The sequence below is a fragment of the Acomys russatus genome, chromosome 1 (assembly GCF_903995435.1).
Source record: "Acomys russatus chromosome 1, mAcoRus1.1, whole genome shotgun sequence".
Taxonomy (NCBI): domain Eukaryota; kingdom Metazoa; phylum Chordata; class Mammalia; order Rodentia; family Muridae; genus Acomys; species Acomys russatus.
Genome location: NC_067137.1, coordinates 79,171,532 through 79,185,129, shown reverse-complemented (window position 1 = coordinate 79,185,129; position 13,598 = coordinate 79,171,532). Strand labels below are relative to the sequence as shown.

The following is a 13,598-nucleotide window of genomic DNA, read 5'->3' as shown; positions in this document are numbered from 1 at the left end:
ACTCGTTCTGTAGACCAGGCTGGCCTCGAACTCAGAGATCCGCCTGCCCCTGCCTCCCAAGTGCTGGGATTAAGGGCGTGCGCCACCACCGCCGGCTGGAGACGGTTTCTTTATGGAGTTCAGGCTGGCCTCGAACTATCCCCTGCCGCAGCCTCACGGGACTTACTCCTTTGTGACTGTTTATGTCTGGTTTTGTAAAAGCTACAGTTTGTCTATAGGCTTGCAGTGGTGAGGATTGAACCCGGGGTGGCTTAAACACACGAGGCAAGTGCTCAACCACTGAGCTGCATGTCCAGCCTACTCAACACCTGGCCTTTTATTTATGTGGAAAAAGAGTACTTAGTGGGGTCACACATTTTTTATAATTGCTGCTTTTTATGTATTTCTACAAATCAGATGTTTAAAACTTTCACATTTCAAGATCCTTAATGTCTGACACTTCGTTTCAGCTTTCATCGATTGCACAGGCACTTCTAGTGCAAAGATGGTCAACGTACCTAAAACCCGAAGAACTTTCTGTAAGAAATGCGGCAAGCACCAGCCTCACAAAGTGACCCAGTATAAGAAGGGCAAGGATTCCCTGTACGCCCAAGGGAAGCGGCGCTACGATCGCAAGCAGAGCGGCTACGGAGGGCAGACAAAGCCAATTTTCAGAAAGAAGGCCAAAACCACGAAGAAGATCGTGCTCAGGCTTGAGTGTGTTGAGCCCAACTGCAGATCCAAGAGAATGCTGGCCATTAAGAGATGCAAGCATTTTGAACTGGGAGGCGACAAGAAGAGAAAGGGCCAAGTGATCCAGTTCTAGAACTGAGTCCTCTGGGAGGAGAATACTGAAGCCGCAGAAACATCACCAGTTAAAAAATAAAGTTATTGTTAGTGTTGCTAAGTCTTGGGCTGTTCTGATTCTAAATAGAATTGTATATTTAGGGTATTTTCTGTTTTCAAATGTACCTTGAGTCTGGGTCTATATCTTCACCTCCTGGGTATTAGGATTGCAGACTCTCACCAATGCCCTATCTCTTGGTGCTTAGCTGGATTGAACCCAGGGCTTCAAGCATGCTAGGCTAGTGGTAAAGTTACAGAGATAATCCAATAACTACTGAATATCTGCATGTCTTGTACCCATTGAAACTATCTATAGTGGATGTCTAATTTGTTTCCCAACCCAGTGGCAAAGATGTCGTTCTTCGCTTGGAATGGCTTGTAGACTAGTACGTAAGTGTTCAAGATAGTTTGCGTTAAGTATTTTCATACTTAACCTTGGTTAACCATAGACAGTGTTGCATAACTCACTCAAAATATGCCATTTTTTTGCTTGAATTTTATAACTTATAATAATTCAAATTTAACCAAGGAATTATACAACTGAGACTGGATAGATGGCTAAGTAGCTAAGAGCCTTACTTTTATGTAAGACACAGATTCCCAGCATCTACATGGTGGCTCACAATAACTAGAGTTACAGGGGCTCCAACACCCTCTGTTGACACTAGGCATGCATGTGGTGCAGACATACATGCCAAGATACCCTGTGGCTCAATGTTTTATCTTGAATCAACTCTGTAGAAAGATAACAAAGTGAGCCTTTTCATTGGTGGTGGTGCCAGTAATGAACCCTAGGCCTTGCGTGTACCCGGCAAGTGCTCTACTTCTGACATATCTTCATTCCCCCCCCCCTTTTTTTTGAAATGGGGGCTCTAGCTTTGGCTGTCCCTATGTAAACCAGGCTGGCCACTGCCCTCTGCTTCCTTTAAGGTGTGTGCCACTATGCCAGGTCCTTAGATCCTCCTTAAAATTCTAATAAAAGTGGTATAATGCCCAATATAATATGAATGTTTGACTCTTTAGAAAAAAGCTTCAAATGGAAAATTAGGAAGATGTGTTAAATGGAAAGAAATCTAGAGGCTTTTCTTTCCAAGCCGAACAGTGACATGCTAACGCTATGGAGGGCTGCCTCCAGTACCCATCACTCCTCCAAACTCATGGTGTGGACCAGGCTAGCCTTTAACTCCTTTCTGCCTCCAAGTGCCAGAATTAAATGTGTATCACCACACCCATTTTATAGTTTGGGGCGAGGGAAAGAACTCAAGAGATTTAGGCATGCTAAGAAAGGGCTACCAGCACATGCCTTAAATCCCAGCACTTGGGAGGCAGAGGCAGATGAATCACTGAGTTCAAGGCCAGCTTGGTCTACAAAGGGAGTCCAGGACAGCGAAGGTTACACAGAGAAACCCTGTCCTTGGGGGGAAAAAAAAGTACTACCAATTGAGCCATTGAGCTATATTCCCAGAACATTTAGTGGCAAATCCTACTCCCCTAGATAAGCAATGCAATCAGTAAAAATAAGCTTTTCACTTCTCTTCAAAGGTGGTAGTGGTGGGGGGTGGGAAATCAACAGATTATGTAAAGGACATCCTGATATTTATAAAAGCTAGCTTGTCTTAGTGTTTGGTGAATATATAGAATAGTATGTCTGAAAAACATGATATGTAATAATGCAAACCGATTGTGCATCCTTAGCTTGGAATGCTTTGCATGAGAAGTATTGGATTTTTAAAGATTTCAAATTAGGCACAGTGGCGCACACCTGTAATGAGGCAGGCTAATCATAATCACTGAGTTCAAGGCCAGCCTGGTCTACAAAGTGAGTCCAGGAGAGCCAAGGCTACACAGAGAAACCCTGTCTCGAAAACCCCCACCCCCAATAAAAGAAAACAAACCCAAAAAGAGTTTAGAAAATTTGAGCTGCCCAAGAAGGGTGCTGCAACCTGCATTTGGGAAGAAGAGTATTAGCTCCTAACAACGGAGCTTTCTAGCCCTTACTACATTAAAATGTTTTTTATGAGTATGGGTGTTTAACTGGATGTCTATCTCTGCACCATGTTTGTGTTATGCCTGAGGATGGACTGACCCACATGTGCCACCATGTGGATGGTGGGAATTAGAGGTCCTCTTGTTGGCTCTGTTCTTTTAAAAATTAAACTTTATTATACAACCCAACTAGTTTATACAAGAGGGAAAAGAGGTTAAAGGGAAAAAAGAGTGAACCTTCTGGTATCCGTTTTACGGGACGGGTCCCTTAGTGTCTCTGACCTGCGTGCTGGTCCCGCCTGTTCACTGATCCTCTTGTGCACTCAAGCCCAGTCTCACCCTGTTACTCCTCCCTCAGTCCCCTCCACTTGCCTGTCTGTTACGTGCCAGGGGTGGTCTCCCTCTCCCATTGAGGGTCGATTAGAAACACAGTAGTCCAGGTAGAGTCCCCAGGTCCGCTTCCGGAATTCCAGGCCCAGGATGGCTCCACCCAGTCTATCTCAAGGTTAATCTCAGGGAGTATCCATGGTGTGTCCAAGGGCAAAGCCCACTAAGACTATTTTCACCTGTGACAAAGCTTACAATTCTTCCCACATCCTCTGAAAGAGTAGCCAGAGCTCTTAACCTAAGAGCTATCTCTTCTGTTTCCTTTACTACATTTTGTTTGTTTGTTTTTTTTTGAGGCAGGGTTTCTCTGTGTAACAGTGACCTGTCTGGAATTTATAGACCAAATTGGCCTTGAACTCACAGAAATCTGCCTGCCTCTGCCTCCAGAGTACTGAGATTAAAGGCTTGTGCCACCACACCCAACTCTCTTATTACACTTTTTAAAAGTAATTTTGTATGCCTGTGTACAACTTACAAGAACCTGTTCTATCATGTGGGTGCCGACAATGGAACGTGGATGTCACGTTTTGCAACAAGCACCTTTACCTGCTGAGCCCAAGAACATTCTTGTGATCTGTGTGATTAGGATTAAATATCTGTTTAAAATATGTTAAAAATAAGATGTAGTCCTTGTGTGGTGGTGTACAAGGCAGATTTTTGTGAGTTTGAGGCCAGCTTGGTCTACCAAGCGAGCTCCAGAACAGCCAACAGAGAAACCCTGTCTTTTTTTTTTTTTTTTTTTTGGTTTTTTGAGACAGGGTCTCTCTGTGTAACCTTGGCTGTCCTGGACTCACTTTGTAGACCAGGCTGGCCTCGAACTCACAGCGATCCGCCTGCCTCTGCCTCCCGAGTGCTGGGATTAAAGGCGTGCGCCACCACGCCCTGTCTTGAAAAAGCAAAAATAAATAAAGCTCATGCACAAAGTCCTAGTACCAACGCGCACCCCCACATACACACAATTAACTACAATGTGTCCTGTATACTTGAGGCAGAAACTGACACTGAAATCATGAATATGCTAACTTCACAATAAAACTAAAGATTTATTTAGTATTTTGACTGAACATATGTATCTATCCCACATACATGTCTGGTGTCCTTGGTGATGAGGAGAGTGCACTGGATTCCCTGGATCTGGAGTACAAATAGTTGTGATGCGTAATGTGGGTGCTGGGAACAGAAGCTAATGCTCTTTACTGCTGAGCCATTGATCCACTGCCAAAGTTAAATTCAGCTTTAATTAAAATCCCAGAGTCAAATGGTTGAAAGGGCTAACATAATATACATTTTCTTCCCATACAAATATACACAAAGCTTCCCTTTCTCCACTATGTTACTGTTAAAGCACAAATAAATATTCAGCTAATCTACATCTAAAGAACTTTGTTATACCAGTAATTATTTTAACATATCAGAGGAATTTACATAACAGGTTAGAGAACAAAAGTAAGAGATAATAGGAGCTTCCATTCTATCCATGTTATTATTTACTAAGACCACAGTGTGGGCAATAGAGTGTAGATTAATTGTAGTAGTTCCTTGAATGAATGACTGTAGACAAAATCTTCCACAGACACAGGTTTTGGCAGTATCCAAATCTTGGCAAAGATGGAAAGGAATGATATGAGGGCCAAATGGAATCCTAATGGGGAAAAATATATATAATGTTACTAGATTAATTTCATGTATTTAGACAAGAGTTAGAACATTGAAGCTGGGCTTGGTGGCACACAATTTTAGTTCCAGCACTTGGGAGTTAGAGGAGTCAACTGCTAAGAATAGGAGAAATAGACAGCTAAATAACAACAAAAAAATCTCCTAGATTTTTCTAAGTATAATCCTGGAAGCACTCTGGACGCTGAGGCAGATTGGGGTTGAGGCCAGACAGGGCTACACAGGGAGAGAAGTCTCAAACAAACAAAAACACTGAGGTCAACCTGAACGCATGAGACTGTAATGAGCATGTAAGAGCAATGTCAACTGCTCAGTGTAGAAAACCGTAAGTGTGTTATGAAGTGATAAGGACAGCTGTAGCCAGCTGAGCTAGTAAACATGAGTGGCGTATAGTAATAGATAAGCAGACCTGAGTGTGTGATGTGATAAAGAGTAAACAAACTCGGTGAAAAGTATATAAACCGCAGTCGAAAGCCATTCAGTATCTCGCTTCCACCATGGCCGCATAAATCCCGACTGCCCGGAACGAGATCCACCGAACAGACCGAGACTCTGCCCGAATACCCAAACACGAATGACGGCTCAAGCTCCTAGCACCCTACTGCTGTAACCAGAAGTCGCAGCTCTGGACCTGTCGTCGCTGACACGACTCTCCATCAGGTCGTATAATCCTGATTAAGAATGTTAGATGCTACTCCTATTAGAATTAAGATAGTTATGAATGCTTGAGTGTAAGATAGAACAGTATGGAATGGTATTATTATATGATTTTGGCCATTTGTGTTTTTGGACTGATTTGGTGTTGTTTTTGTGTAGTGGTGACTGATATTCTTGAACCCGTTTATGTTAATAAACTTAGCAACTGCAAAACCACTGATCAGTCTCAGATTGAGTTCATTCGGGATCCTGAGTGCGAAGTACTCAGTGCTCGCGACAGAGACCCTGTCTTAAAAAGCAAGATTTGGTGCACAGGCTTGTAATCTCAGTTCTGGAGGCTGGAGGAGGGAGATCCTAAACTCAAAGCCTGATTGGGCAGAGAACCTAACTGGGTAGAAGGGTACTTGCAGCCTAAGATTCATTCTCCGGTTTAAAGGAAAGCAGAAGCTAGGTGTGGTGGTGTACAGATGAATCCCAGCAGTAAAGTGGGAGGGCTGCAAGTTTGAGGCCAACATGAACTACACTGTACAACTTCTCTCAAAACCACCGAGTTAATCACCTCAGGGAGTAGGATTGGGGGTAAGTGCTGGGGAGACAGTTTAGCAGGTAAAGTCCTTGTGGACTAAGGAGGAGGTTCTGAGAACCCACAGAACCCATATACAAAACCTGGGTGCAGGGGAGGCGGAGGAGGTGGAAACAGGCAGACTCCTGGGCTCCCTGGTCACCCAGCCTATCTACTTGGTGAGTTCTTCATAGAATGAGACCATCTCTAAAAAAAATAATATGGATGGACCCTAAGGAATGATGCTTGAGGCATACTCATTCGAGCATAAGTACATACACTTTTTTTTTAGTTTTTCGAGACAGGGTCTCTCTGTGTAGCCTTGGCTGTCCTGGACTCACTTTGTAGACCAGGCTGGCCTCAAACTCACAGCGATCCGCCTGCCTCTGCCTCCCAAGTGCTGGGATTAAAGGCATGTGCTACTACTGCCCGGCCCATGCACTATTTTCTTTATGATATCTTTTTTCTAGTAGTTGTAGGCACTCAATAGTCCGGTTCTAATTTCATTCTATTGCTGTAACAACCTGTTAAAAAAGCCAACTCAGGAAGCCAGGACAGTGGTGTAGGCCTGTAATCCCAGCACTTGGGAGACAGAGGCGGGCAGATAGCTATGAATTTGAAGCCAACCTGGTCTATAAACTGAGTCCAGGACAGCCAATGCTACACAGAAACTCTGTTTAAAAAAAAAAGAAAAGAAAAGAAAAAAAAAAAAACCCCACACAGCCGGGCGTGGTGGCGCACGCCTTTAATCCCAGCACTCGGGAGGCAGAGGCAGGCGGATCGCTGTGAGTTCAAAGCCAGCCTGGTCTACAAAGTGAGTCCAGGATGGCCAAGGCTACACAGAGAAACCCTGTCTCGAAAAACCAAAAAAAAAAAAAAAAAAAAAACAAAAAAAACAAAAAAAAAACCCAACAACAAAGCAACTCAGGGGAAGAAAAGTCTTACTTCATGTTATATTTCCAAGTAACAGTCAAATCAGTGAGGGAAGTCAGGCAGGAACCCAAGCAGGAGCTTGAAGCAGAAACCTAGGAGAAATGCTGCTTGTTGGCTCACTCGCTGGCTCTCTCAGAGCTGGCTCTCTCAGACCGATGTTCAGCCAGCTTCCTTATATAGCCTAGGATCACCTGCCCAGAGACAAGGTGACCCACAGTGGGCTGGGCCCTCCAGTGTCAACTACTAATGAAGACAATCCTTCACAGATAGTACACAAACCAACCTGATGAAGACAATTACTCAACTGACACTTTTTTTTTTCAGGCGTTTCTAGATTATCAAGTTGATGCTAACTAGGCTAGTTCACTAACTAGCTTCCACATATAGATGAAAGAAACAAACAACAAAACGAAACCCAAGTCAATGGACTTCATTCCCGTGAAAGCACAGCAGTTCAGAGCTAAGAGCCAGAGCACCCTCAGCTACCAAGTCCTTCATGTGCAAGATATGTTGGTATAATATTAGCTCATTTAGTCTCAAAATTCCATAAAATATTATTCCAATATCTGATGAGATTAAGAGGTTAACTAACATGCTAAAATCATACAAATGGATGAAGCCAGTAGTCCAATTCAAGCGTGGCTTGACAACCACACTTCAGCATTGTGCCAGATTGGAATCCTCGGACTTTTGGGTGTATCAGAATTGCCTGAAGATCTTATTAAAGCCAACAACTGGTCCCAGTCTTTTTTTTTTGTTTTTCCCTACGAGACAGTGTTTCTCTGTGTAGCTCTGGCTCTCCTGGAACTACATTTATAGACAAGGCTAGCCTTGAATTCTTGTGATCTGCCTGCCTCTGCCTACAAGGTGCTGAGATTAAAGCTGTGAGCCACCATCACCCAGCCTGGTCCGCATTCTTTTTTTTTTTTTTTTTTTTTTAAGACAGGGTTTCTCTGTGTAGCCTTGGCTGTCCTGGACTCGCTTTGTAGACCAGGCTGGCCTCAAACTCACAGCGATCCACCTCCCTCTGCCTCCCGAGTGCTGGGATTATAGCCGTGCACCACCACGTCTGGCTCTGGTCCCCATTCTTAAAATTTCTGATTCAGTACGTTTTGGGTATACACCAAGAACCCGCAGCTCTTTTTTTTTTTTTTAAATATATTTTATTAATTTATTCATATTACGTCTCAATTGTTATCCCATCCAAACCTGCAACTCTTAACAGGTTCCTACCTGGTTTACCTGATGCTGTTTCAGCTTCTCAGGGTACCATATTTTGAGAAATGGTGCTATACAGTCATCTAACCATTAATGTCTGATATAGACCAGGAACACAGGATAGTATTTTTTTTTTTAAAGATTTATTTATTATGTATACAGTGTTGTCTGCTTGTAGGCCAGAAGAGGGCATCAGATTGCATTATAGATGGTTGTGACCCACCATGTGGTTGCTGGGAATTGAACTCAGGACCTTTGGAAGGGCAGGTGGTGCTCTTAACCACTGAGCCATCTCTCCAGCCCCCAGGATAGCATATTTAAAACAACATTTATTTATTTTTGTTACATGTGTGAATGTTTTGTCTGAATGTCTTACTTCATAATGTGCAATGTATGTGTGTGTGTGGAGGCACGAGTGCACATACATGTGTACAGGGGACCAGATTTTCTGGAACTAGAATTACAGGTGATTGTGTGAGTTTCTCTGAAAAACCAATCAGTGCTCCTCACCACTGAGCCATCTCCCCAGCCCAAAGATAAAACATTTAAGACATAAGTAGGAAATAGTAAAAAAAAAACAAAGACAAAAACACAAGGGCTGAAGAGACGGCTCTTACCTGGACTAGGTTGAATTCCCAGTACCACATGGCAATTCACAACTGTCTGTAACTCCAGCTCTAGGAGATTTGACACCCTCACACAGACATACATGCAATCAAAATACCAATATAAGCCAGGCGTGGTGGCGCACGCCTTTAGTCCCAGCACTAGGGAGGCAGAGGCAGGCAGATCACTGTGAGTTTGAGGCCAGCCTGGTCTACAAAGTGAGTCCAGGACTCCAGGACAGCCAAGGCTACACAGAGAGATCCTGTCTCGAAAAACAAAAACAAAAAACAAAACCCCACAACAACAACAAAAAACAATACATATAAAATAGAAATAATTAAGTCAGAGATGTAATCCTAGTACTCAGGGAGGCAAACACAGGTGGATCTCTGTGAGTTTGAGGCCAGCCTGGTCTACAAAGTGAGTTCAGGACAGCCAAGGCTACACAGAGAAACCCTATCTTGGAAAACCAAAACCAAACAAACAAGCAAGTCATTATATTAAAAAAAAAAAAAAGGGCTGGAGAGATGGCTCAGAGGTTAAAGGCACTAACTGATCTTCCGGAGGTCCTGAGTTCAATTCCCAGAAACCACATGGTGGCTCAGAACCATCTATAGTGTGATCTGATGCATTCTTCTGGCCTGCAGATGCACATGCAGGCAGCACTGTATACATTAAAAAAAAGATGATAAGTAAAAAGCACTGTAACAATAACAAAAAAATAAGTAAGCCATATAAGGTACAGTGGGCAGGTAGATCTCTGGAAAGACAGGAGGACAGAGAACCAGATGAAGCAATGGAATGAGCTGTGAGATTCCAAGCAGAGGGGAGGAGCGTGAAGGCCACTGTACCAAAGGCCAGGCTGTGCACAAAGTCAGGAGCTGTTAAGACTTAAATGTTGGGTCAGGTGAGATGGCTCAGCGAGTAACAGTGCTTGTGGCCAAGTCTGGTGACCTGAGTTCAGCCCTGGAACCAACATGGTGGAAGGAACTAATCCCAGATGTTGTCCTCTGACTTCTGAATCTGTAGTATTGTAAATCCCCCCACTACTCCCTAGTTCCACCAAGCAACTAAGTTAAAAAGCCCAAAAAGACTATTAATCTGAGTTTCATCAGAATATTTGGATGCTGCTACCGAAGTACCATATTTTATGACTGAAAGTCTTACCTTTTAGATAGTACGGTTTGTGCAGAAGATTCTAGTAAAGTTAATGGTACTTGAAGCTTTATAATTGGAAGGATTTCTGGTTTTTCAAAAGTATTTCCAAAAAGATCCAAGTACTCCAGGGATAACATTTTAAATTCACAAGGTAGATTTCTAAGCTTGTTCCGAGCTGCTGACAGAAAACGAAGGTTTGTTAGCCGTCCTATCTTGAAAGGAAAATGAATCAACTCATTATCATTAAGGTTTAAATTTGTAAGTTCCTGGAGCTGGCAAAACTGCACAGGGAGGGCCTTGATTTTGTTCTTGCTGAGATCCAAACTCTGAAGTGACTTCCGGAGTGTGGAATGACACAAGGGCACACTGAACGACTCCAAGTGATTGTCATTGAGGTTAAGCTCTTGAAGGTGGGTGAGGTCTCCAATTGTAGCTGGAAGCTTTTTTATACAATTGTGACTCAGGTCTAACTTCTTAAGGTTTCTTAAGCAGAGCATACGCATATCAACTCGGGCAAGCCTACAGTAAGAAGCCTGAAGATGCTCCAGAGAGTACGGAAAGCTCTTGCTCAGAGGATAATCCTTTTTGGATGTGATAACCATTTTGGTTCTAAATTTTTCAAATTCTGAAGTCTTCACTGGTTTGAGTGTTGAAAGTTGTGTGTCGATGTCACAGCCTCTATGAGCCAGTCTCAAAGCTGAAAGGAAAGTCTTTAAGCTGCCAGGATTGGCCTGAATAAATAAAAACAAGTTGCGCAATTATAAATCCCACTTTAAACACTTTATGCTTGCTAGCTCTTCCTTTAAAATTCCTACAGCTGTATACACCAGCTATGTAATCATTTCTTTTGAACTGGACTATAAAAAAATCTTAGTACTTGGTCTAAATTCTAACTCTGAACGATTTGAGGGGCAGTGGGTAAAGGTGCTTGTTGTTAAGCATGACAGCCTGAGTTCAATCTCTAAAACCCACATAGTGGAAGTGGAGAAACAGCCCTAGCACCTCAGACCTCCTCCCATGTATAGACATGCATACACACAGAGTCAGTAAATAAAAAGCACGGGGCTGGTGAGATGGCTCGACTCTTAAAAGTGCTTGTTACTCTGGCTGACGACCCAGGTTCAGTTCACAGCATCCATATGAGGACGTTTACAATGGTCTCTTTCTCTCTCTGCCTATAGATCAGAGATAAGGATGCAAGGGTCTCAGATACTGTTGCCATACATATGCTCATACCTCCATTTTCCTTGCCACTATGATAATGGACTAAGCCCCTGAAACTGTAAGCAAGCCCCCAATGAAACGTTCTTTTATAAGCGCTGCCTTGGTCATGGTGTCTCTTAACAGCAAACAGAACAGTGACTAAGACACACATAAAAATACTTTTTAAACGTATGAATAATAACAGCAATAATAACAGATATTGGAAAGCTGTATGTGGTGGGCCAGGCCTGTATTCCCAGCAGTAGAGAAGTTGAGGCAGTTTTAGCTCAGCCTGGGCTCACACCCTTATCTGAGACACACCAAAAAGACACCTAATTGCTATGTGGGCTATCAAGACGCCTTAACAGCCAAACAATCAGTTTGGATGTGGCCTCCCTGTATATCTCTGGACGCCCAAGAACATGACACGTAGATTACACTAGCTTTGGGCTTATAGAAATCCTCCTGCCTCAGCTTTCTGAGTGCTGGGATTACAAGCATTTAGTGCTACACCTGGATGGTCTAGTTTTTTCTGTTACTATTTCCAGTATCATACCTTACTCAGACAGATGTCCACAGAAGGCTGCTTTAACCGGACAGTGGCTTTCCCCTCGTCCACAAATTTGGTGAAGAGCTGTTCAATGTTCTCTCTTAGCTGATTAAAAATCAAAGGGGTGGAGGTGGGGGGAGGCGACAAAACAAGGCATTACTATTTAATAACACTCACTGCAACTGGGTTCTGGTTTAGCTTTTAGTCCCATGTCTAAGTGTTTTATGGAGTTTTTGTTTGGTTACCTTAAAAACAAACAAACAAACAAACAGATGAATAGTTACAGCTTTCCACCAACTGACACTGGGCATTACTGCTCTGCCTGCTCAGTGTCTTTCCTTCCTTTTTAGGGAATGTTTCCCCTTTCTAACCCAGTCACATGGCGATAGTAGGCGTGCCAGTAGTAGCCACGGTCATAGCCTCAGTCCCTTACTTAGCCTAGGTGAACATGCCTTCAGCTAGAGGGCAGAAAGCATGTCTTGCTGCTATGGTAACCTCTGAACTAGACCGGTGATTGGTGCTCAAAACTCTTCATAACTGATTTTTTTGCTTTAGACTTTGACACCTCTTTACTAAGAGGCTATTAGGTACCAGGCACCACAATAAGAACGCGGAGCAGTGTTGAACAAGAATGGTATGGTGACAAGAGGTAGCGTTGACAGTCTGAAGAACATGGTTAGTTATTAAATATGCACAAGAAAAAGATAGTAGGTTGCTATAACCTAGGCAAGGAAACTTTATCCTGTTTAGTAGAAATGTGATTTTAAAGGTGAGAGAATTAAAGGACTAGGGACATGTTGGGTAAGTGGTCAGGAGGGATAGAAGGACATAGCACCTAAGGTGAACGGAACATACGCAGAGGCAGGAAGGGAGAGCTTGGTAACTGTGAGACACCCAGGACTCAGAAATTCAGAATGGCTAAGATGTTGGGGTTTTGGGGGGGGGCGGGGCTGAGTATGGGGGGGGGGAAGAGCGAAGAGTTAAAGACTCAAGAACCATGAAATTCACTTAAGGATTTAAATTAAGAAACAATTAAATCTGTATTAAATGTTTTTTTTTTCCCCTGGAAAACTAGGTGTGGTGACGTGCGCCTTTAATCCCAGCGCTCAGGAGGTAGAGACAAGTGGCTCTCCGCCGAGCCCGCCCGCAGCACGGTAGCGGCACAAGCCTTTAATCCCAGCATTTGGGACAGACGCAGGAGGAATCGCTATGTCCCCCTCAAGTCAGCTGCTTTGCTGCAGTTTCAGAGGCTTGAACACGGCCAGGGCTGCTGTCTACAAGTCACAGCAGCAGAAACCGGCAACTGAAGTAAGGAGCGGGTAGAGAGAGGCTCAAGGCGCCCGGTCCCTCACCTCGTAGCGGGTTCCCTGCCTGTCCTTCATGGTGGAAACAAGCAGGCAGGCCCCGCCGCCGGACTCTGCACTTCCCCCAGGCTGCAGCTCACTCCTGCGCGGCGGCTGGCACAGGCCCACCACCGCTCGCACGCCCTTGCCTCGGGCCTTGAGGCCCAAGGCGGGTAAGTGGCAGCTACGGACCTCCACCTCACAATGCAGCCTCATCGCGCCGCTAACCGGCCACTCGGCCGCCGGGCTTTGAAACTTGGCGCCTCTCGCCGGGCGGGGCCTCCGGGGTCCTCACGTCAGGGCTGTCCGTGGCCCGCCTGCATCTGCCGGCTTTGTGGCTTCTCGGAGTTCCACCCCCAAAGACCCCGTAGAATGTGTAGAGTACCCATTTCTTAGCACTGTTTTACGTTTTTTTGATTGAACTTCTTTATGGTCCGTGCGCACGGAGGGCCTTCCTTCTGTCTTCGGACAGGCAGCCGCCGAGGGCGCCATGTCT

The 13,598-nt window shown here is 44.2% G+C and overlaps 2 protein-coding genes across 2 annotated transcripts; one reads left to right on the top strand and one right to left on the bottom strand.

The window, feature by feature from the left end:
- Positions 1-426: 426 nt before the first annotated feature.
- On the top strand, positions 427-910 carry Rpl36al (ribosomal protein L36a like). The gene has a single exon (XM_051146937.1). It carries the CDS (start codon positions 485-487, stop codon positions 803-805), a length of 321 nt encoding a protein of 106 aa, XP_051002894.1. The 5' UTR covers positions 427-484; the 3' UTR covers positions 806-910.
- A 3,297-nt stretch (positions 911-4,207) lies between these two features.
- Lrr1 (leucine rich repeat protein 1) lies at positions 4,208-13,318 on the bottom strand. Its single transcript, XM_051153991.1, has 4 exons — positions 13,112-13,318; positions 11,766-11,864; positions 10,016-10,737; positions 4,208-4,840 (listed from the first exon to the last, which is right to left on the bottom strand). Exons 1-4 carry the CDS (start codon positions 13,316-13,318, stop codon positions 4,597-4,599), a joined length of 1,272 nt encoding a protein of 423 aa, XP_051009948.1. The 3' UTR covers positions 4,208-4,596.
- Between the last annotated feature and the right edge of the window lie 280 nt (positions 13,319-13,598).